The sequence below is a fragment of the Aythya fuligula genome, chromosome Z, assembly GCF_009819795.1.
Source record: "Aythya fuligula isolate bAytFul2 chromosome Z, bAytFul2.pri, whole genome shotgun sequence".
NCBI lineage: Eukaryota > Metazoa > Chordata > Aves > Anseriformes > Anatidae > Aythya > Aythya fuligula.
The window spans coordinates 40218822-40243307 of record NC_045593.1 but is presented as its reverse complement, the minus strand read 5'-3'; the positions used below and the strand labels follow the sequence as shown (position 1 = coordinate 40243307).

At 36.9% G+C, this 24486-nt stretch overlaps 1 protein-coding gene across 1 annotated transcript in view; it reads right to left on the bottom strand.

Moving 5' to 3' along the window:
• Positions 1 to 24486, bottom strand: part of TRPM3 (transient receptor potential cation channel subfamily M member 3) — a 308506-nt gene that overhangs the window by 55620 nt on the left and 228400 nt on the right. The window contains exons 9-13 of the mRNA XM_032205316.1: positions 20403 to 20475; positions 11883 to 11983; positions 9806 to 9940; positions 7189 to 7239; positions 156 to 296 (exon numbers count right to left, since the gene is read on the bottom strand). Coding sequence (XP_032061207.1) covers positions 156 to 296; positions 7189 to 7239; positions 9806 to 9940; positions 11883 to 11983; positions 20403 to 20475 — 501 coding nt within the window. The remainder of the gene's footprint in view (positions 1 to 155; positions 297 to 7188; positions 7240 to 9805; positions 9941 to 11882; positions 11984 to 20402; positions 20476 to 24486) is intronic.

The following is a 24486-nucleotide window of genomic DNA, read 5'->3' as shown; positions in this document are numbered from 1 at the left end:
AATGAAATAGCTGCTATGTAAGTAATGGAAATGAATCTGTAGACAGAATAGTGTGTGCATGCAGATCCCCCCCAAAGCCTGGAACCATCCAAGAAACTATTGCAATCCCTGCCAGTGGGTGCAGTCACACAGAAGAGAAGCAATTTGTTCCTTACTCTCTTGGGGCCAAATAAATTGTGGTACAGTGTTCTGAACCGTTTTCGGGTGTAATTGCAGCGATATGCTCCTCCCATCAGGTACTCTATCACCAAGCCAATATCAATCAGGCTAATTCGATAATCAGGAGGTAAATTTCCCTGTAACAAAAATAAGTAGGATTGTGGGGGAGGGAGAAATAATTATTATTGGTATTGTTAAATATACTTCAAAAAGATGTTAGAATGAAATAAATTAAAATAGTTAAAAACAATAATATATTATTATACTGGTTAATTAATTCACCTTAAAATAGATCCAACCGAAACCTGGATATTCTCGCTTGGAAAGAAGACATAAGTTAAATAAGAAGTTGAAGAACTTGTTGATAGTAACAGAAGATAACGTCAGTACACAGTGCTCATATTCTTCAGCTGGGAAAACAAGGAACATGACTGCAGAACAAAAAGCACGAGGTTCAGCGCACTGGAAAGGTCAGGCACAGTTGCTGAGCCCTAGTCTTGCAGGACAGCACCTCTGCTGCACCATCTGTCCCCCACATCTCTTGTCCTGGAATCTCACGTCTCTGTTGGCATCTCTTTGCACTGCATCATCTGCACTGCTGAGACACTGTGAAGTGACACTGTGCAAAATTGATAGTTTGCATGAAACCAGCTTCTACATGTGATCTTCCCATCCTGAAGTGTTTCCTTGCCACATTCCAGGAAAGGAAGGACAGTGAGGAACAGATATGTTAGCTACTCTAGAAGACTTACACACATGTTCTGGTGTTGATGTACAAGTAGAATACTATAATTGGTTAAATTTCACGCATATTATGAGGAAAATGTATGTATAAAAGTGAGTATGAAAATTGTAATAAACAAAATATCTGTGGTTAATTCTTTGGGGGTTGACCAAGAAGAAAAATATAGGACCAGCAATTTTTCTAGATGGGCCCTCCTTGCACTTCCAAGGTATTTTACTGAAAACTCCTCTAAGTACTCCACAGTAATCTTGCTACCTAACTTCCTGAAGTGCCAAGGAGTTTGTGTTCCAGAAGGGCAAACTGTGATTGTGGCAAGGGTCATTAGCAGGATCCTGAAAAATATTTCTACATACTCACTCTTCTACTTCTGTCCCATTCTTATTTCTGCTAAATAGAATATGAATATCCTCTGACTTCAGCATGCACCTTTCATTTAGAAGGTAAAAAGAACTGTAAATACATTCATATACACTCTGTGAACTCCCTTACAGATATCTTCTTTCTCTTTATTGTTGGGTCTGGAAATGGTAACACTGGTTTGAGTTCTGGGATATGCATATCTTGCTTACACTATGAAGAAAGACTTCAATAACAGGTTGTCTCTTCTGCATTTTAGTTTGAACCTTTGAATCAAGTGGGTATTTCTGTTCTCATGGAACAGTAAGTCTGACAAGACACCTATCAGGCCAGAACAAATTCAGAGTGAGTTCTCAGTGATGTGCTGGTGCTCTTGGGGCTCTCTTGCAACAGAAGATCAAAGGCCCAGCACCAGCACAGCTGCTTTTCTGTTTCCCCATGGAGACTCTGCAAGGCAAACTCTGGTCCATTTTCAGGAGGAGAGGATTAATGGACAGGGGACACACCCAAATCAAAAGTTACCTCTTTCTGTAAATCATTGCTACTGAATTTTTTGGACAGCAGTTCATGGTTCAGCAAGCAGTTCCCTACTGGAAAAGAAGGCATGATTCAGAAAATTCTGAATAGGTCACCCAAATTTGGAGATCTCATTAAGGACTGTACAGATTTACAACTTGGTCCTGTATGTTATAGTGCAATAGATGTGGCCACAAATTAAAGGTAGAAAGAGAAGTAAGTAGTCTGTCTGTGAACTGCAAGTGGTAGCTTTGGAAAAAAAAAGAGACTTTAGCAAAAAAAAAAAAAATTTGTACAGTCAACATTGCAGAAGAACCAGGAAATTATATTTTTTTTTTGCTTCAAAATTATTCAGTCCACTTTAATAAAATAATCACATTTCCTATAATGATATACAGCACAGATTACAGTTAGCCTGTGGCTCTTTTTATGTGATCATCAAAAGAAGGTTAATAATTCACATGAAGCAATTTTATGACTGCCTTGTCTTGCTTGAAATATCTGCATGTCTGCCTGGCTTCTCTGCAGATTTGCTTATTACATTCAGAGCAGAGAGGCACTAATGGAGAGCAGATGGCACCTGGTTCTGCAAAAGAGATGAAATGGATGCAAAGATCCGCCTTCCTCTTCTACTTCAGCCAGGAAAAGAGCTTATTTCAGTCTCTGCTCACCATGGTACTGACAGCATGCTAAACGGCTGAGGAAGTAGAGAGCAAAGTAGCCCTGTGGTGCACAGGCACTGGGTTGAAATTCAAAGGGATGTAAGATCAAGCAAATTTAGTGGCAAAAGGTGAACTGCCAACTATGTTTCAGTGCTGTCACTTGGCATATCCTTCTCCAGACTTCCTACTCTTGGCCAGTCTGATAGGGGGAATATTGCTATGGTTTGCAGGACTGCCTATTAGATCAGTTTATTTGAAACCAGACATTTCTATTCTGAACAGTTTAAAGAAAAATCAACATAAAGCTAAAATTTTAACCCTGCCATGTTTATTTGTTTTCCCAAATATTCTCCCCTTTCCAGAATGCTTAAGACAATGACACTTTTTTTTTTTTTTTTTTTTTTTTTTTTTTTTTTTTTTTTCTAGAACAAGGTTGAAGGCACTAGCAGAAGTGGGAGTAAAAAAGACAGAGTTGTATTTCTTCAGCAGACTCCTGGTGTCTTAATATAAGAGACTGAAACTGAATGTTTCAATGTTATTAGCTTAAAAAACAAAAACAAACAAACAAAAAACACCCAAAAACTGTGCAATTAACAAAGTACAACAGGGTTCAAGCTGCATCATGCATTACAATGTGTGACTTCCTTGATTGTTCAGAACAGCAATCAGTTGTTCTGATTTCTGAAATTTCATAAAGAGATTTAGATTAAAAAAGTTAAATATAGTTACTTTAATGAAAGATGCTCCTAAACCTTCTAGATAATACTGAAATGCTTTGCTTCAGAAAACTCCTAAAATCACAGCAGAAATATATATTTTATGCAGACATACTGGTAAGCATGGCTCCATGCTAATAAACATAGAATTGCTTTTCCAAAGTGATCAACCCTAATGAAGCCAATTAGACTAGCCTTGTCAAAGGGGGTATGCGTATATCAAAAGGTCTGCTGTACCAGCAGATACCTTGAACTACCCCAACAGTGGTGATCTGCCTATACACAAAACATACTGGTGCAAGTGACAGAACACCTCTGAGAGTAGCAAAAAATTTGGGCGGGATAATTCCAGAGACAGAGAACTCCAATGACAGAGAAGGTTTTTTTTTTTTTGGGGGGGGTGGAGGGGGGAGGTGTGGTAAGTGTGTGAGAGATACCCCAATTAATAATATGTTAAACTTTTAATGCTGAGACAAAATTTCTATCGCTAATGCACTACTCTTTTCCTGAAGAACCTTCAACTTTAAAACACAATTAATCAGTTTTAGTATTTTTTTTCATCTCGTGCATTTTTATGTTCAGCTGATATATAACCTCTGATTTTGCATACTGAGAAGATAATATTTTAAAAATTCTGTTTAATACCTGCTAGTTCTCTGGAAGAATAGACAGTAGTGACAGTCCAAAATAAAGGCTTTGAAAACATATGCTACCCCACAGTAAGATTAAGACATGTTTATTATGTACCAGTTTTGAATTAAAGAAGAAATCGATCTGTTAATTTTCAATACTCATTAGCAAGTTGCAGCAAAGGAGTTTTTCCTTACAAGCAACCTGTAGAGGGCAATGTCTGCTTATGAATATGATGACAAGCTCAACCACTGTTCCTTTCTCTGGACGCATCAGTTTGTACAAAGAAGGGAAAAAGTCAACCATGTCAGTTAAATTCTGTACCCCTGACAGAAGGTGTCAAAAAAATCACGATAAAAATGATGCAGGCAGAGTTGGCCTCGTCTGTAGTTATGGAACTGGGAGGATCAAAAAGAGAGATGAACACAGTTCTCTCTAAAGCAGAGCCATGAAGAAGTAATTTGCTTTATTAATTGACATATCTAGAATTTAAGTCCTCCGATTATGGTAAATTCTTTAAGAGTCTTTCTCTGGGCCTCTGCAGTTTGCTGCCTAGGCTGACAGTCTTTATAGCAATTTGCATTCAGGAATCCAATAATGAATTAAATATTTTATTTTGTAATTTTATATGTTTGTGTGTGTATTTGTGCATGCCTGTGTGTGCATTCTCAGGGTATGTGAATGTGACTTCTGTTGTGCAGCTTTTTTGTGCAAATAGGCAGACAGAGTGGTCTGTCAAAAACCTCCAAGTGATTTTTATAGCTTTGTAATAAAGTGACATTAAAGAATAGGAGGAGCGGCTGAGGGAACTGGGTTTGTTCAGCCAGGAGAAGAGGAGGCTCAGGGGCAACCTTATCGCTCTCTATAGGTACCTTAAAGGAGGCTGTAGCGAGGTAGGGGTTGGTCTGTTCTCCCACATGCCTGGTGACAGGACAAGGGGGAACGAGCTAAAGTTGTGCCAGGGGAGTTTTAGGTTGGACCATAGGAAGAACTTCTTTTAGGCATTGGAATGGGCTGCCCAGGGAAGTGGTTGAGTCACCATCCCTGGAGGTCTTTAAAAGATGTTTAGATGTTGAACTTAGTGATATGATTTAGTGGAGGACTTGTTAGCGTTAGGTCAGAGGTTGGACTTGATGATCTTGAGGTCTCTTCCAACCTAGACAATTCTGTGATTCTGTGATTCTGTGAATACTTCTATACTTTGTAAGCAGCTCTTTTCTGATGGATAATTCACAATTACTTAGATGAAAATAACTTTCAGTAGCATGTACCTTTGTGCATAATGCAGGTTTTATAATTGGGATGCAGGCATAAAAAAGTCACATAATATGCATGTCCTTCAAGTGTTGTCTCAAGGTGATACACTACATGTTTGTGTTTATGATTTGTAATTAAAGCTGAAAGTTTAGGTATCTGGCTTCAATATATATATGTGTATATATATATATTACATATATACTTTTATCTATATATATGTATATATTATACTCAAAAACTAGCATCAGCAACATGGTCTGGTTTTCATGTACAGTGGGCCATTTAACTGTCAAATAGCAATATCCATTAAGAAGTTATTTCCAAGAAGGTGTTTTCATTTAAACTGGTGTCAGATCTGTTGACAGATTTACAGCTTGGTTGATTGGTGAGATATCTGATTGCTTGGGTACAGTCTATAGTGAGCCGTCACATTTTTTCTTGTGAACTGTAGTTGTTCCTCATCACTGACAAAATGAGCAATACATCCACAGAGGTACAGTATTCCCTGAAGAAAGTGCTGGGGGGCTACCACAGACTATTCATTTTCAAAGCCCTTAACTATATTCAAATAACACTACATGTTGTCTTCACATAGTGAGAGTTGCTGGAGACTTCAGATGTGGATAGAGGAAAGAAAGATGCATTTAAGGAAAAAATCACTGTTGCCTAATATCTAGCAATCAATGTGGACAAATAATATCATTAAGTATAATGTAAGTACATTTAATGTCAATGCCTATCAATGTACACCTACAAGTAATGATCCTATTTGACTATTTTCATTTTTCAAGAGCTCCTTAAAAAAACATCTTTCCTTATTGACTCAGATAAAGATGATACTATTTTTCTACTCAAGGCTTTGAAAAAGGACTTAGAAAGGTGATGCTGGTAGGAGTTTGAAAAGTCTGTTTTAAAGTAAAGAGAATCACACTTGTTTCAAATTCTTAAAGGCACACAGAGAACAGCATATTTAGTAAAAAAATGAATTAGTTAACTTGGAGAAACAGACAGTCTAAATGTGTTCCAGCTTTTCTCTGCTCCAGCCAAGGGGTTGTGTTCGTGAGAACAGTTTTGTTTTTTTGACATTTCACATTTTTTGATGTAACTTAATGTACTATATAAGTGAACAGTAATGGTGCCATGTAACATACTAAACAAAGAAAAACATCAGAACCTCTCTAAATATAACTAGTGATTATTCCGTAGCATTATTTAATAGAAAGATGAATTCCGAAGCATTGCCACTCTCCTTCCCTATTTTCTTTCAGTTCTGCTCAGCTACGTGTGACAGAAACCACGAAAGGCTGTGCTTTTACAAAAAATTTCCATTCCCTTCTCTCTAACTCTTCCCATGTACAGAAATCTGTCCTCTCAAGTACACCAGCCTTGATATTCAAGTTACACAGTGAACAAGGTTCCAATCTGCACATGCTTGGGAAGAATATCCAAGCTGATGAGGTCAGTTACAGGGTAAATCTCCTTACTTGATCCTTATATTTAAAGGATGACAGACTTTTATTTTTGCTGCTGCTGTAACCCTTAATCCTGCACAGCAAATACCTAAAGGTTTTTGGTGTCTCCTCCCTGTCTCTATATCTCTCTATGTTTCTGCCCTACCTTATTAATGGCTATTTATAATTCAAGATGCTGGAAATTAACTTGATAAGAGGACAGTGAGAAAATTTGTGCTATCTTTTTTTATATGTTTCTTCTGAGGAAGACAGCTACATCATACTACAAAACACAGAACGAGGAACCATTTCAATGAACTAGGAACCAACACAAAGGTAACAGCTATTTCACAGACTCAAAAGTTAATTAAAAAAATGGAAATTAACTTTGATGATAGTTGCAGGTATGGAAAAATACAGATAACAGCATAAATCCACAGGGAATACAAGAGCCTACAATTCTGCTAGCAGAAGTGCTATAACCCAAGCATCTAAGATCACAGCAAAAGCAATCCCAATAACTTGCTAATTGTGCATTGTATGCAGAAAGTTAATATTCAGTACAGACAAGACATTCTGTAACAGCAGGGAAAGGAGAAGGTTCTAACTGAAAGCTCATGCAAAACAGAGATTGTATCTAGCTACAGAAAGCAATCATGACATTATTTCCAACCTACCGTCTACTGGGCTCTTACCTTTTTGACATCCCTGACTAGATGATACAGAGTGTTGGATGGTCCATGTCTCTGCAAAGGACAAATACAGAAGAATAAAATAGTTTTGCATTGTCCAGGGCTATGCAACATATAAATGCTGAAATAGGTGTCTCAGTTTAGTAGCTTAAGAATCAGACAACTGAGAACACTTCAGATGTAGTGTCATATGTATATATTTTTTAATCAGTTAAAAGTGTAGTGTTTTGACTGACTTCTTTCACACAAAATACTTCAGAAAGGAAACCACAACAACTGCTATACTACATCAAATCTAAGGTCCTAGTCATGCTGACTAGTCTCCAGCACAATGTGCAGAACCTCTGGATGAGAGTGGAAAGAGGAGCAGCAGGTTAGGCACCAGCCCTGCTGTGCTCAGCATCTCCACTTCCACTGTTGTTGACTCAGAGAACCCCTGTGCCAGAGTCTGCATCTGTGTTGTTCAGACAGCAACTAATAGTACATAGAGTCTGTGAATTTGCCTAATCTTTTGAATCCTCACCTGACATGGAAAGATCTCACAGAAATGACTCCCACAATTTTATTCACATTTTGTGTGGAGAAGTACATTGATTTCAGTTGTGTTTTTGTACTGTTTCTGACATTTTCATACATTTTAGTAGGAGGCCTCCTTAGCTATGACTGGCAATACGTGAGATGATTGCATATGTCAGTATTTCCATACATACACTTCTCTGTGCTTATCAACAGAATTTTAGGTACCCCAGTCACTGAATGTGATGAGACTTTTCCTGCAATTCTTCATGAACAGTTTCAAATTTTCCTGTCAGAAGAGATGCCAAACCACCTGTACATATTGTCTCTTCAGTAGTCTCTGTCACATCATCTCTAAATAGACTGTATAACAGTGACCCTTGCATAAGCCCTTGAATCAATCATCTTTTGCAGTGAAAACAGACCATGTATCACTACTTCTTTCTATACTTCAAGCAGCTTTTTTTTTTTTTTTTTTCCCCTTTTCTTCTATGCTATGACAGACAAATTTCTTTAGTAACCTTTGAGGATGAACATTATTAAATATTTTTTGGAAACATAGGTGTATGAAGTAGAACTTCTTCATTCTCCTGCACGTTGACTTCAAAAATTGTAATAAATTTCTAAGGTTTTGCATTTTCCTACAGAATCCATGTGTACTTTTTTTTTTTTTTTTTTTTCCTTCTTGACATAAAATTGATCCCCGTCTCTATTAATTCAATTCTTTATTGTATTTTTAGACATCTGCCATGACAAAAGTCAATTTCACTGCTCTGTAGCTTCCCAAGTCACTCTCAGGGCTATAACTGAAATTAAATAGTTCTTATTTGGTCATTTTCTGTTTTTTATGTTGAGGCTATCATGGATGCATGTCTTTTATCACAATTGCTAGCTTAGTGATTTCACAGATAAGGTCTTTTGGAATTCTTGCATGAATAAGTTACGGTGATTTCTATAGTTCACATAAAATTTATTCTAAAAGGTCTTATTTTAGATGTTGAACGTTAGGGTTTCCTCAGACCTATGCCCTATAAGAACTCAGCTTGGTACAAATAATACAGTGTTTATCTTTGTGACAAGAAATCTCATAGGCCTTCTGTTCTTAGTGTATAGATGTTAGATATTTGGCAAGATTTAAGTGATCAAAGATGGGGCATTCTGGCTATATATTGGCATAGGTACTTGTTCCTCCATATTTTGCCTGAATTTAATGAATTCTCACATTTGATTTTTTTGAAAGACTGACTTCTGGTCACCATCACAAAACACCTCTGGATAATAGCCCAGTGTGGAAGCTTATGGTGGCAGGGCTTTGAAAGCTACTGGCAAAATAAAATTTTTTGAAAAGCCCTATGCACTATACCATGGCCTCTTTTCCACAGATAGAGCTTGTAATCCTAAAACTTAGGCAAAGCTTGAAGAATTTTTTCCATACCACTGTACCAATTCAAATGCCTTTGTTTTTCTCAGTAGGTGATTATGATCTCAATGCCAGAATGTGTTTTAGAGTTGGGAACTCAGAAGTGATTTGAACCTGTGCAGTTTTATGTACATCTTAAAGGTAAAAATATAAAACTTGCAAACAGGCTTTTAAACATCAAAACTGTAATTTTTGGAACATTCTGTGAGGACACAGTTAAGTTTTTCACCGTAAAGACATGTGGCCCTCCTGAAATTATCACATTACACCTTTAACTTCAGAATATTATCCTAATAAGTTTTCTATTATTTGTTTTATAGTGTGTGAGTTTGATTAACCTTTGCAAGACTTTTCCGGGCTTGTAAATTCAGGAGTCATATATCACAATGATACAGGCCCCAGCTTGCTAATTACTGCCTTCCAGCCAGTGCATTCATATTGGATGTACAATGACCAGAAATCAGCCAGTACTGTGTGGGGCTTAATCAAAGTTTCATAAAATATGTACAACAGTTCAGGTGGGCAAGACACAGTGTGATCCATTAGAGACAAAGCTAAGAGAAAGCGTGCACTTCTAACATGGAAAATTTCTGCAGCAGATGTTGGCTACCTTGTTGTTGCGATATGAGTGGGGGTTAGAACAATGAATACAGAGTAAGAAAATTTGCCTTAGGTTGGTCCTACCGTATTGTACAATTCCTCTAGCCGGGAGATGGTGAGAAACCGATGCATGCTTACTCCATTTTCTATGAGTAATTTCACAAAATCCACTCTGTCCAACACCAGTGCATCCAGCATTGCTTGCTCAAGGGAGCCCACCTGCAAAGCAAGTGATTATTTCAGGCCATTCCTGGGCTTCACAGGCCATATCCGGCTTGTCCTGTCACTCTGGCAAAAGCAGGAAAACGTGGCAAAAATTGTAAAGTTTTATTTATTTATTTATTTTGAGTTCACTTAAAATGGGGGTAATAGCAATTTTAGTCTATATTGGTTTCTCTGATTCAGGACAGCATTTCAGAAATGAGTGTCAGAGTGTTAAGATAGGTGGAAATCCAGATAAGGAACAAAGAACCAAAACATAGTAAACTGGTGATAGTACCTCTCCACTATTCAGTATCTCATTATTTTCTTTATATCATTCTTTCCTGAGGAATATTTTGTTTATATTGTGTATATTTGTTATGTATACAAACACTTTAATTCTATCTTTACCAGCCTTTTCCTCAGTTTGTGATGTTGAGACTCAAGGAAACTTTGACACTCAGGAAGTGGAAATCGTTTCAAAAATAGCATATCTTTGAAGGCCCAAATGCAAGAGGTCTTCCTATACATAGCCTCTTCTTTTACATTACTTTCAGGCTGGGGAGAGGTGGAGGGATGAGAATGTACTTCATGCTTTCAGCTTCTAGCTTGCAAAATAATTACATCTTGCAGCATATATATATCGTATTATATTATTTATTGTATTATATTATTTATTTATTCTATTATTTTTATGTTTGTTATGTTATGTTATGTTATGTTATGTTATGTTATGTTATGTTATGTAATTGCTATGATGTAGCAATAAAGATAAGGACAGCTTAGTACCTTTTAAATGTCTGCTATGTTTTGTTGCATACATATGCCCAGTATTTGGAAGCAAAATAAAAAGTCTTTTTCTCTCCATAATGGAAAATGCAAGGATTTTTGAAATTAGTTTTAAGGTGCAGCAAACTTGAGAAACTACATTTTAAAGAAGGATATTTAACCAGAAAATATTTCCTTTGTAATAATTTTCCTATTTGGAAACACAAATGCTCATGCAATGAACACATGAATTTTTCATGACAGTGACAAAACAATTGTCACAGTAATGAACATTGTGATTCAACTAAACCTTCTGAGTGAAGATGTAGTAGATTTTAAAGGTGGAAACAGTGTTTTTCAGCTTTTGCTGGGTAGCTTTTACCACTGCAAAAATTGCATTGTAAATGGGGTGTTATGATACTAGAGACTGCTACACCACTGCCCCTCACAAGGTCCAATAGCCCCTCTATTTACTGCTGTCACACTCCAGTGGAGTAGCTCTGCCTGCGGTGCATCTTGGGGGACAGTGCTGGCTAGGGACCTGTCCCCACAGCTGGTAGCTGGAGCATAGGATGGGCAAGATGTGAAGCAGGCAGTTGGGTGCAAAGTAACACTAGGTACAAAATTAACACTGGCTTAGGTTTTGAACCACAGCTCATTTGTGGTAATATCACAGCACAGCTCTCACGGTCCACCTGATGACCTCCCTACACCTGTGCAGCATCATTTGGTTATGAAATCATTGTGAACTTCGGTATTTTCAAGTAAAACATATAAGATGAAGAACAGAAAGAACAGAAAGAAGTTTCACCTTTCCTTTAACTTACAGACCGATATCTTAGCACAGCTGTTAAGAAATGCTTGTTTTTCTCAGGTTGCAGAATCGTTTCTTTCAATTCTTGATAGGGTATCAAAGTGCTGCTTTTTTTTTTTTTTTTTTTTTTTTTTTTTTTAGAGGTGTGGCCTCAGTGTTAAGGTATCGCTAGATGTCATCATTGCCTTGAACAAGTGAACACATTGCTGTCTGTAGCCTTACCTGCCTTCAGTAGCTATGAATGGATACTTTGTATTTGACAGGAAACATGACCCAGTACCAAAACATTGTAAAACCAACAAAGACAAAAGAATAGATTTAATGTGGTGTAAGGTTTAAGGTGTTTTCTGTAGAAGATGATGTATATATATACTGTACCGGCCACTGCTGCCCATAAATAAAGATCTGACTTCGAGCGATGTCTACTCTGTTCCAGGCTAATGCTAGGCTCAGCTGGTCGGGAGCAGATGCGTTCGCTCCTGTGAAAACAGAGGGAAGTGTGGAAAAGATAGGAGGAGAAAGAAGAAATGGCATACATTAGGCTCAGTCAAGAAATCACCTTGATAATTCCTATTAATCAGGAATCTCACAGACATAATTCCTGCAACTGATCTCTTAATACGTACCAAAACCCAAAGCTTCTATTATCCCTGCAATAAAAGCCTTGTTCTCACACCCTCCTTGAAAATTTTCCTATGGATATTGGCAGCTGCAATTTTCAATGGAGTGAACTAGTTTCCCTCACTCAGATGGGAAATCACAGAAGAAGCCAGGAAGTGTATTGATCTGGTACAGGAATACACACACACACACATGTATGCGCACACACGCACACATGCATGCACACATGCACATATAGCAGTTACAAATGGGTTCAACTCACAAAGGCACTACCAATTTAAATAAACATACATTTTATACACTTCTTTTATGCCTTTGTGCCTGTACGAGCACAGGAATTCCTCCTCAGTTTGTAGTTTGGGGTCCTGGTGGAATAAGTTTCCCTTCACATGTGATATTCACATAAGAAAACATGCTAAAAATCTGCTGTCAAAGTATAATATATGACAATTAAATAAGTAACCATGCAGATGATAAGATGGGTTTGGAGCTGTTTGTTTGTGGAAGGGAGGGTATATTTTCTCTTTAGAGACATTCTGTGGGACATTCCTGCCCTGCTGTGCTTTATTAATATTTCACTAAGGACTTCAAGGCTATTAACTGTTTTGTAGTATTTGTGCTTCAGTGTCACAGTGAGAACTCACCTGTATGAACTGAACAACTGAATCAAAAGGGCCCTTCAACTTTTAACTACCTACTGGTTTACAGAGATTAGATGATTGTATACAGGGTCATTTTTTAAAGGCCTAATACCTTCACTTTTTCTTGTCTTCATTATTTCATATGCCAACAAATGGTCCTCATGGAGAGAGAACAAGCTAAAGTTTTTCTTTAGTCAAAGCAGATTTGTCAACATTCTAGTGCTATTAAAAATCAAGTACTGTTTCATCTGAAAGAGGACTCTAAAATTAGAGGCATAGAAAACAAATGGCATAATATGCTGGCCACTGAAATCTTCTTTGAAGGATCAGTTCAGCAGACTTTAGGGAAACAGCCTACAGCTGTTTCCTAACTCATGGCTTTTCAGTCAGTTCACTGCCATGAAACTTTGCCAAATACTTGAACTTATCTAAAGAAATTGTTTGGTATATATATCTAGATCACTTTGATTTTATTTCAGAAAGGAGCTCTGATAAAAAGGCAGGTGGTGCAGGAGCAGAGGGATGAATAAAAATGAATACAAGAAGAAAAAGCAATGAAAACAGTCAAACTCCTTTCTGTGACCAAGAAGTGACAAAAATCCTTTGGTTCTCATTTCTATATATTATGATACAGACAAAAGCTGTTATGGGAGACCCCACAGGTGATGATTCCAATGATTTCTGAACCTTTCTCTTTCTGAATTTCATATGCAAGTAACATACAACTTTCAAGAACAGAATATATTTACCTCTAGGAATAAAAATATTTACCTCTACAATTTTATTTATGAAATCTTAAAACAAACAAACAAGCAAACAAACAAACAAAAAAAATGCACTGCGTACAACAGTATAAATTAATAATAGAGAGAGAATAGTTTTTCCAAAGCAAACAACAGTATCTCTCAAAACATCCTTGGATCTCCTCCTTCGCATCTGCAGGAGAAGGGAGAGCCTTGGCAGGGATTTAAGCGAGGTCTCTGCTGAGCAGTGGAGGAGGCATATGGGTGAACTCCAAAACTCAGGGACAGTGATGGTGATCTTAAGGCCTGGCACAGTTTTGAACATGTGATGGAGGAGCTGCACCTCCTGACTTTGCTAAACTGACTGAAGCTTACAGTCCAGGTAACCAGAGATGCTGCTTGGACAGAAGCCATTTGGGACTGAGAGTGGGTCAGATGTACTTGGGAAAGGACTGAAGGGGCTACCTGAACTGCCCCCACTTCAGCCAAAGCTAAAATCAAATCATAGAGGTTTAGTGTAGCTCCAGGTGAAAACCTTCTGGCCCCTATCAGGGAAACATCCCCAGTCTTTGCTGAGGTACTCAACAATGCTGGAACTTTTCATGCTTTAGGAAGTACCTAGCTGCAGAATGAGTGAACAGGGCAGAAGAGAGAAGACTCCAGGAGTAATAAGAAAGACCTCAGAAAAGCCAACTCAGGGATCTGATCCCAACAGGGATGTCAGAAAGACGAACCACACAAAATTGGCTCAGTTTCCTATCTGCATCAGAACCAGTGCCACAAAGAAGGTTCAAAGGAGTCATTGGAGATTCCTCTCTGAGGCTCCTATTTGTCATGGGGACAATCTCTCTAGAGAGGTTTACTGCCTGCCTGGGGCCTGTATTTGTGATACTACAAAGTGGCTACTATGTCTGGTGGGTCCCCAAAAATACCATCCCTTCCTGCTTTTTCAAATAGGATCAAACCGTGCTGTGACAAGAAAACTCCAAAATATCAAAAAGGATTTTACATCCCCTGGATTTGAGTCAGTAAGAAGAACTCCAAACTTGACTTCTGTAAGTATTAATCTTGGTCATGAGTATGACTGCAGTGTACTCAAATAAAAGCCAAAACATATTTAGGAGATCAGAAAATATGATAATTAAAATACTGCTCTTATCAACTTAATACAGAGGATCATAATGGAGCCACTTATTAGGCCCTTAATTCTGTCTGTGCTGAGAAATTAGCATTTCCTTTCCCTGCATTTTTTTCTTCCTGTCTTGTGGAAAAAGTCTCTGCCTAGTTCTGTTATGTTATTTAATTACCATACCATACATAGTGCTTTAAACAACATTTTAGTTAAGGTAAGACTTATATCTATGTAATATTTACTCAATACCCTAGTGTTTATATCCCAAAAGGTATGTTCCTCAAAAAAAAAAAACACTTTAGAGAATATGACTAATGTCTATAGTGGGACTCTTTCTTCCCCTCATCTGCTTCTAAAAGTAAAATTCAATTTGAGATGGAATGCATTGATTTGGTATCATTTTCTTTCAATATATAATTTGCTAAATACAGTTATATGCTAGAAAATTTAAGGATGGCGAGAAGTTAAATGAATGAGAAGGACATCTATGAAAGCTGTTCCTGCAGGTGTTAACTCTATGCTCTTAGGCAACTACCCAAGGGAGATTCTTCTTATAAAAAGTCCAATCACATCAGATGATCTATCTAATATCTTGGACCAAAAATGCAATATGTTTTGATGACAAAGCTTGTGACAGTAAACTTGAATCAGTATCCTAAGTGTTATGTCCTTGCAAGACCCCAGATTACTGAGGAGATACACTACAGACTTTTAAATTGCAGCTGAGATTTACTGAGACCAGTGTAAAACTTCTGATGGATTCTCTAGCAATAGTGTAGGATACTTAATGATTAGGAATCTGAAAAGTTGAAATGCCATAAAACTGACCTACCTAGGCAAAAATGGTTGTTGGAGATTCATTTCCATAATGCTTTTAAGCGTGTCAGTGCCCTCTTTGAATCATCATTTAAAGAAAGGAAGTAGACTAACGGAAATAACAATCCAAATTAACTTTCTGCTCTGCATTTCAGCAGGTCTTAAATTGTCTTCTGTTTCAGAGAGTGCAAGGTTTTTGGAGAAAGGGATTTCCAATGTGTTTGCTACAAGCACATTCCTAGCATTTAGCAAATCAATTGGCAATAACAAAGCTGATAGGAAAAACAACTGTGGGGGCAGTAAACAGACATCTGGTCTAACTCTGAGACATACTGGACTGAGGTAACATTAATCCTTATATATCAGTGATTTCATGGTTGACAGACCATCACACAATCTTCCAGGACCCCATGACGGTTGCTCAGTGAGCATGAATCATGACTTATTCACAGGCTGGAAGGCAGGCAGAGACATCAGGTCTGCATTAGTTTAACGAGACTTATCTCAAAGGGTAACATGGCAGTCATAGCAATTTTAATATGAGCTAACAGTGTGCCCTGTCAGCCAGGAGGGCCAGCTGTATCCTGGGGTGCATCAAGCACAGCATTGCTAGTCAGTTGAGGGAACAGATGTCCCACTCTGCTCTGTGCTGGTGCAGCCTCATCTTGAGCACTGTGTATGGTTCTGGGCACCACAGTATAAAAAGGATGTAAAACTGTTGGAGAGGGTCCAGAGGAGGTCTATAAAGATGGTGAAGGCCCTAGAGGGGAAGACATAAAAGCTGCAGCTGAGGTCACTTGGTTTGTTCAGCCTGGAAAAGAGGAGGCTGAGGGCAGACCTCACTGCAGTCTACAACTTCCTCATGAGGGGGAGCCAAGGGGAGTAGGTGCTGATCTAATCTCTTTAGTGACCAGCAATAGGACCCAAGGGAATGGAGTCAAGCTGTGACAGGGGAGGGTCAGGCTGGATAACAGGAGGAAGTTCCTCAGTGAAAGTGTTGTCAGGCACTGGAACAGGCTCCCCAGGGCTGTAGTCATGGCACCAAGCCTGTTGGAGTTTAAGCATTTGGGCATTTGGACTGTGTTCTTAGTCATATGGTCTGAATTCTGATTTTTAGGTAGATCTGTGTGGAATCAGGAGTTGGACCTGATGATCCTTCTAATTCCATTCCATCCTATCCTATCCTATCCTATCCTATCCTATCCTATCCTATCCTATCCTATCCTATCCTATCCTATCCGATTCTGCTCTGCTCTGCTCTGCTCTGCTCTACTCTACTCTACTCTACTCTACTCTACTCTAATTACAGTATGCATAGACCACAAAGCACCTCTTTTTCAATATTACTTGAAAAATTACTTGAAAAATGACGCAATTTCACTGTGAGGGCTTCTGGAGCACCAGCTGAAACCTGAGTGGTGCTGCTAGTATGTTCCAGACATTGCAACAGCTTTGTGAACTATGATCTTTGATGCCCCTTCAGAAGAAAAATATTTTAGCACTTCTCAACAAGCTGACTTTAAATTCCATGTCATGTACTTTCATCTTAATTAGCAGCTGCAAAAGAACAAAATCCATTACTATTTGAGCTCTAACTGCTCAAGTTAAAAGCACAAACAGTTAAACTGTCTCAATAAATGTACTTTTTTTTTTTTTTTTTTTTTTTTTTTTTTTGGAAATTTGCTTTCCACACTTACATGTCTCTCAAGATGAGAAGAAAAAAAAAAAAAGAATTAAGAAGGAATCCACAAGCCATATGCTGTTGTGACATCCATGCAATATAAATTGATAATCAGTTTGGATCCCTGGCTTATTGGAGATCACTTCCAAGAAAGATAGATCTGCTGATGAGATTAAACAAGTGACTCACAAAAACAAACAAGGAAATAATCTCTCATATTCAGTGCAGGGTTTTGGTCTTGTGGAGTATCCAGGCCAAGAGAGTTCTTGCATTGGCAGTGTGCCTGATGCAAGATTAAAAAGAGAATAGCTCATTGCAAATTTTGCACAGCAAGCAGGAAATGATACTTCTTGTGTTTCCAGTCCTTGTCCTCCTCCTATTCCCTGAGCAAATCACTCACATCAGGGTGGGATCAGTAATTAGCTAGTAAGTGTCTTGACTATAATGGCTAAAAAGAATTGTAAAATCCTCATTGGATTGTGAAGAAGTAACAGGTAATTTCACACTGGTTTCATACTTTTCACTGTACCTGTTTCACATGGTTCTGATAAAGTGAAAGAGATTAATTTCTGAATCTATTATCTTGAATCTATTATCTGAATTATCTTGAATCTTTCAAGATAATTCATTCAGGTTCAGTCTTGAAATTGATAGGCAAGTGTCTCAGCATTGCTGAGATGGATGTCTTGATTTGATGAAAACACCATCTAAACATCAGCTTTTTTTTTTTTTTTTTTTTTTTTCTTCTAAGTGTGTAAATGTGTATAACGCAGCATTTCAAATCAGCTTTTCTTTCAAGTTGTGTCAGAACTTTTGTACAAAGACACGGATGCACAAAGACAACTGATTTGCTTGAGACAAGAGATTTCATTTCTGCACACATTGATTAAAGTCATATGGACTTTCATTCCCTGTGATCAGAAAGCTCAGATTAACAAGATATAAAGTGGCTTCTGATAAATCTAATCTTCTTTGAGTATCTTCAGAATCAGAAAATGCTGAGGAGCAGGGAAGATGAGGAGTAAATTTTAGTTCCTCTAACTCTTGAGCAAGACAAAGATGTTGCTGCCATCAGTAGATTACAAAATCATGTCAGCCAAGTGTGAGAGGAGGTGTCTACATCACTTACACAGGTCAAGGATCCTTCTGAGATAACAGAAGTTCACTATGATGTCTTGCATTTTTTTTTATTTTTATTTTTTTTATTACTAAAAGGAAGAGTAGCAAATAGTGCAGTCGTTCATGTAAATACTGCAAAAGAACTTTTCAGATATCGAACAGTCCCTCCCAAGGCCTATAATTTATTTTCTTCAACTTACAGGAGGATTTCTTCCAAGGTAATTAAAGATTTCCAGAGATATTGAGATTCAAACATCGAAAATATACCTTGACAAAATACACCTCAACAATCTATGTCTAATAGGAATCAAGAGTAACAGTTTCAATGACTGCCTTAAGGATAAATGCCAAGAGAATATGCTTTACATTGAAGATAATGAAGAATTCAGTTATATTTAAGATAAAAATGCAATTAAAATATTTCCTTCAGATAGAAAAGACAAATTTGGTGATGGATGCAATTCCTTTTTCTTTGTTTGAATTAATTCATTTTTCTTCACATTGATTTATATTGTTTCTGTGTGAAGATGTCCAAAATTCCTTGAGATTTAACTGCGCAGATGGCTAAGACTTGTTAACTCAGGGTAGCAGCAAAATAGTCATTACCTGCAGGCCAAACAACTGGTATCTTGATCAAAATGAACAAAGAGGAGAAAGTGGTAATACAGAAGCCTAATGATACAGAAACTGCTGCTGCAAAATAATTCCTATCTATTTCCATGGTTGGTATGGTAGCTCTCAGTCTGCAATCCTGGCCAGTGCTTATTTACTGATCCTGTTCAGACCTTAAATTTAAATATTCAAAGGCCATTTTGGAAATGGGATTCATAACTGTGTAAAAGTTAAAATATTCTTTTTCCTGGTTAGGTGGAAATTATTCAGGCCTTCTCCCTTTTTCTTTTCTTATAGCTCTTTTCATCCTACACAGGAAGAAACTGAGAAGAAAACAGTCCTGGAACAAGTAAGAATAGTTCCTATTACCATTTCAAAAAGATTTTTTTTTTTTTAATGATTCAAATTCAAGACTGCCACATATCAGTATTTACCCTCTTACTCAGGTGTAGGAGTGTCAACAGCATCAAGAAAACTGCTGAAAAGCCTCAGAAAGCAGAACTTTCCCCAGGTACCTTCTGAAGTGCATTCCCTAATATTTATTAGGGATAATATCCCATTCTCATAATGCTCTTTAAAATTATTTTGTATGTCTTATTCTCTATTTTTAAAATGAGTTTGGCCCGTGTTACATAACAGAAAACAGTCCAGACGAGAACAAGATGACTGTGGTGCTATACATGCCATTTGTTAAAACCCCGTCTGGGGAAATACCATATACATGGATGGGTATATCCTCCCAGCCCTTGCTTGATCAGTTAAGAACATGTATTTCAGAGCTTTCAAAATCTTACCTGTATTTGCACCATATGGTGCAAATGGAGAAGAGACATGAACTAAATTGCATGTCTTTGAGGGACCAGTGTTTAAAATGAACTATAATTTGGAAATATTTTAGCAACAAGGGATTCATTGTAAGAAGGTCTTTTAAGAGCACAAGAGCAACATGTAATTGTTTAGAAAGATATAGCTAATTGAGCAAATTAAGGTTAAAATCCCTCAAACTCTGATACTGGAGTTCTCAGCTCAACCAGTGGAGGCTGGAGGGAATTCCTGAGTTCCCAACCTTTTCTAGAATGACTGGAGAAAACATTTTACAATATTGCCAGTTTTGTCTAAGTGGAGAAAACCTCCTCCTCTATTTTCCGCTAGCTATGAAAGCAATCTAAATCTGAGAAGTTCTTTGGCTTGCTGGTTGTGAGTGCTAATTGTCTAAAGTAACCTGTGAGGGTCACCATTGATGTATTAGTGACACATAAGCAATTGTAGGTGGTAAGTAAAGACTGAGACAGGAAAAAAAAAAAAAAGAAAAAAAAGAAAAGGACATTAAATTAAACATTAAATTAAACATTAAAGAAAGGGCTGGTTTTGTACAAAGTAGTTAGAACAAAAAGTATACTTTAATTTCATGGTATAAATTTACCATCTAGATATGGTACATAGTGTCAATAAATGCATGTTCCAGCACAGCAGAGACACAGAGTTAATCCACTTGGATCGTTACAGACTCACTGTGAAGTGAAACTCCATTACCTTTTAGTAATGCTGTAAGGATAGCTAAATCAATATCCTGGTGTCCTTCTGATCCCATGCGAAAGACTGTGATCTGAAATGTTAAATGACAACACCATTACTGAAACCAGAGTAATATTTTAAAGCAAAAAGTCAGGGCAACATCATTTGCATCTCAAAATATCCTGATGGCTACAAGCTGATAATCTTAATGTAGTCATTTTAAGTGGAGCTTACTAGATAGAATTAACACAGAGTATAAATATATATATATACACACATATATACAAAATATATATGTTTGTGAGACGAAATTCACCAAAGATAAAAGTTGCATTAATATGTGTATAAAAGAAAAATCCTATAAAATCCTATAAAAATATCAGAAAAATCTGATATTTACAGAGTGAAATCAGAGATGAAGAGATGAAAGAATATTCTTATATTAGAATAACATTAGATTTAATGTTTCCAGTACATTACTATGACAAACTAGGTGTGTTTTAGGTTATGGACTTGATTTACAGAACATGGCATTGAATAAATATTTTCAACAAAAAATCAACAACATATTAAACCTCGTGACTTTGTATAACAGAAAGTTATCTACATAATCTAGGCTTCAAACAGGTCCCTGAACATCTTTAGGCATGTGTAGTCAGTGACCTATACAATACATAAGCTTTGAGGTGGTGAGGTTACACACACAATTCATAAAGAATAAGACTGAACGTTGGGGGTCTGTTCTTTCAAGGCAATTTGACTCTTGGTTGAGACAGCACTGAAATATATAGAAGTGTAAATCCCCTTGCTCTTTTTGTTACTATGGCAATAGATGTTCTTGGACCTCTGTTTCCTGAAAGGCAACCAAGACTGCAGTCTTTTATTTTATTTTATTTTATTTTATTTTATTTTATTTTATTTTATTTTATTTTATTTTATTTTATTTTATTTTATTTTATTTTATTTTATTTTATTTTATATTTTATTTTATTTTATTTTATTTTATTTTATTTTATTTTATTTTATTTTATTTTATTTTATATTTTATTTTATTTTATTTTATTTTATTTTATTTTATTTTATTTTATATTTTATTTTATTTTATTTTATTTTATTTTATTTTATTTTATTTTATTTTATTTTATTTTATTTTACTTTACTTTACTTTATTTTACTTTATTTTACTTTATTTTATTTATATTATTTTATTTACACTGTGTCAACATGGTTATCTGAATAAATTACACTTTTTTTTTTTTTTTTTTCCCTTTTGCCACTACTGACTGCCCCCATAAAATCTGAAATAAGCAATATGTTTAATTAGTAATTTTGTAAACATATTTTACACTCATATTCAGGAGCACACATAGTCCCTAAATTCTTACTTGTACAGCACCATTGAATGACAGCAGCATCTGGAACAGAAGTCAGCAAACATCAGTGCTCAAAATATAGTACAAGGAGGTGGGAAAAGGATTTCCTTTATATATATTTTATATATTTCCTTATATATAAAGTAGTTAAGTCTAATCTTCAGTTTACCAGCTGAAATAGCCCTACAGGTTATATCCCAAGAAATTTACTGCAGACCTCCTGTAACACCTATTCTAGCTTAACACAACCCTGGGAACACTAGGGAGTTCAAAGAGATGTTAGAGATTTTGCTCCATAGTGCAGCATTATAGACACTGAGAAGGCAAACTGGATTAAGCCATGTGGAAACTGGTTTAGCTTACTTAATCAACTGGGTTAAATTCTGCCTAACACAATGTGAAGTATTTACATTAGCATTACATTAGGTGTCTTCTCCAGTTTAAATAGATAGTTCTCAAATTAGACTTTGTTTGACCCTCAGAGGTGTTCCTGATACAAACCATAAATACTACAAATGATACTTTAATGATTTATTTTTCCTCCCTCATCCAGAGTCTACAGATGTTTCTGTACTTTTTTTTTTTTTTTTTTTTTTTTTTTTTTTTTTTTTTTTAATCTCTACAGCAACTGTCAAATAAGCTTTCCCTGCAGTGCAGTCAGTCTGGTTCTTTGACCTGTGGAGCATAGCTAATATGGGCACAAACATATATTTATATCTAAGTATCATCTCAGAACACAGTAAAAACATAAGTTGATGAGATCAAGCCTTCTCCTGTTTAAGTGTATGATGAACTATGCCACAGAGGTTAGTAGTCAGGTTGGGGGAGGAAGGGAAGGGTGGATTAGAAAGTAGAGGAAAGAGAAAGCCTTCCTCCCTTACCAAGAAGGAAAGAGGAACATCTTCCCTCTTGTGGGTAGGTCTGCAGCTGATGAAAAATTGTAAGTGTTCCCACATTTGTTTGAGCAAGATATCCTCATAAAGATTTGCATTCTCCTACATTCTTTTTGAATCAAGAGGCACTTCCTTAACATTAAATGGATGTGTGTCTGCCTGGCAAGCAGCTCAGATGGTTCTGGAAATGTGCTGTTTGCAGCTCTGGACTTGGTGGTACCAACACATGGTAAAATGCCATTCTTGTACTTTGTGGCCAGGTAAAGCAATCAGTTCATGGGGGCCTGAAAATACTCAACTGAGGTAGTTCAGACTCTGCAGTGGAAGAACATCTTAAGCCAAAATTGTGCTCAGTAAACTCCCAGCTTAATTAAAAAATGTCACATAAATTGCAAACACTGAACAGCTTATCATCACAGGAAAACTAAGTGAAGAACTTTGCATGTATTGGAACACATATAACCTTAAATTCCAACTTCTTTTTCCCGTCTTTTCACTTCACCCCTTTCTCCCTCAGAAAAATCAATCCATTCCAGCAGAACAAATTGCTACCCTATAAAAAATAAAGTAGAAAATAAAGTAGAAATCTAAAATTTAGTTGCATCTGAATAAAAAAGTTACCTTTAGATGGTAACTGTTTATTTATTATTATGTGCAAGAGGTCAAGCCATAACCCAAGCACTAAAATAAAGAAAGAGAAGATAACCAGATTAGAGACAGGAATAGAAAAAGTGTTTGGACTCAAAACAGATTTATAATCATCTGGGGGCTCATACCCAAGACTGAACTAGAATTTTAGACTGACCAAAGCAAAATCTCATGGTTATTCCTTTCAAAATGCTACAAAGTTAGTAGCTCAAAGATTTGCCTGTGGACTTTTGCCTGTTCTGAATGCACAATTATTATTATTATTATTTTAGGACAGAAAACAGGCATGCTCATTGTGGTTTAGGCTAACTCTGACTGTTCATAGATGCTCTCTTTATGGTCACAGGTCATGAAGAAGATTTTGGATAACATGCAGCACCTTACCACTCTTATTCATGAACCTTTTTTTTAGGAGAAGCTTCTCACAGCTAGTTATCCTTTGAACTGATTTTTCACACAATTCTGTAGATGAAATTTTAGTCCTGACCTGCAGAATTTTTCAACCATAGTCCTGTTCCCCTTGTATCTTTGCAAGAAATATTGGTTATTTCCACTACTGGACATCTTCAGAGACCATAAAATCATAGAACATCCGAGTTGGAAGGGACCCACAAGGATCATCTAGTCCAACTCCTGGGTCCCCAAAGGACCACCTCAAAATAAATAAATAAATAAATAAATAAATAAATAAATAAATAAAATCAGATCATGTGTCTAAGAGCATTGATCCAAACGCTTCTTGAACTCCAACAGGCTCAGTGCCATGACAACATCCCTTGAGAGCCTGTTCCAGTGCCCAATCACTCTCATGGTAAAAAACATTTTCTTGATACCCAGGCTCCTGAACCTTCCCTGTTGCAGATACAAGCTGTTTCCTCAAATCCTATTGCTAGTCACCAGAGAGAAGAGACCAGATCCTCTCTGCTCCCCATGGTGAGGAAGTTGTAGACCATGACGAGGTCTCTCCTCAGTCTCCTCTTCTCCAGGCTGAACAAACCAAGTGACTTCAGCTGTTCCTCATGTCTTTCCCTCTAGGCCCTTCACCATCTTTGTAGACCTCCTTTGGATGCTCTCAAATAGTTTTATATCTTTCTTATGCTGTGGTGCCCCAAACTGCACACAATACTCAAGGTGAGGCTGCGCCAGCACAGAGTAGAGTGGGACAATCGCTTCCCTTGACTGGCTAAC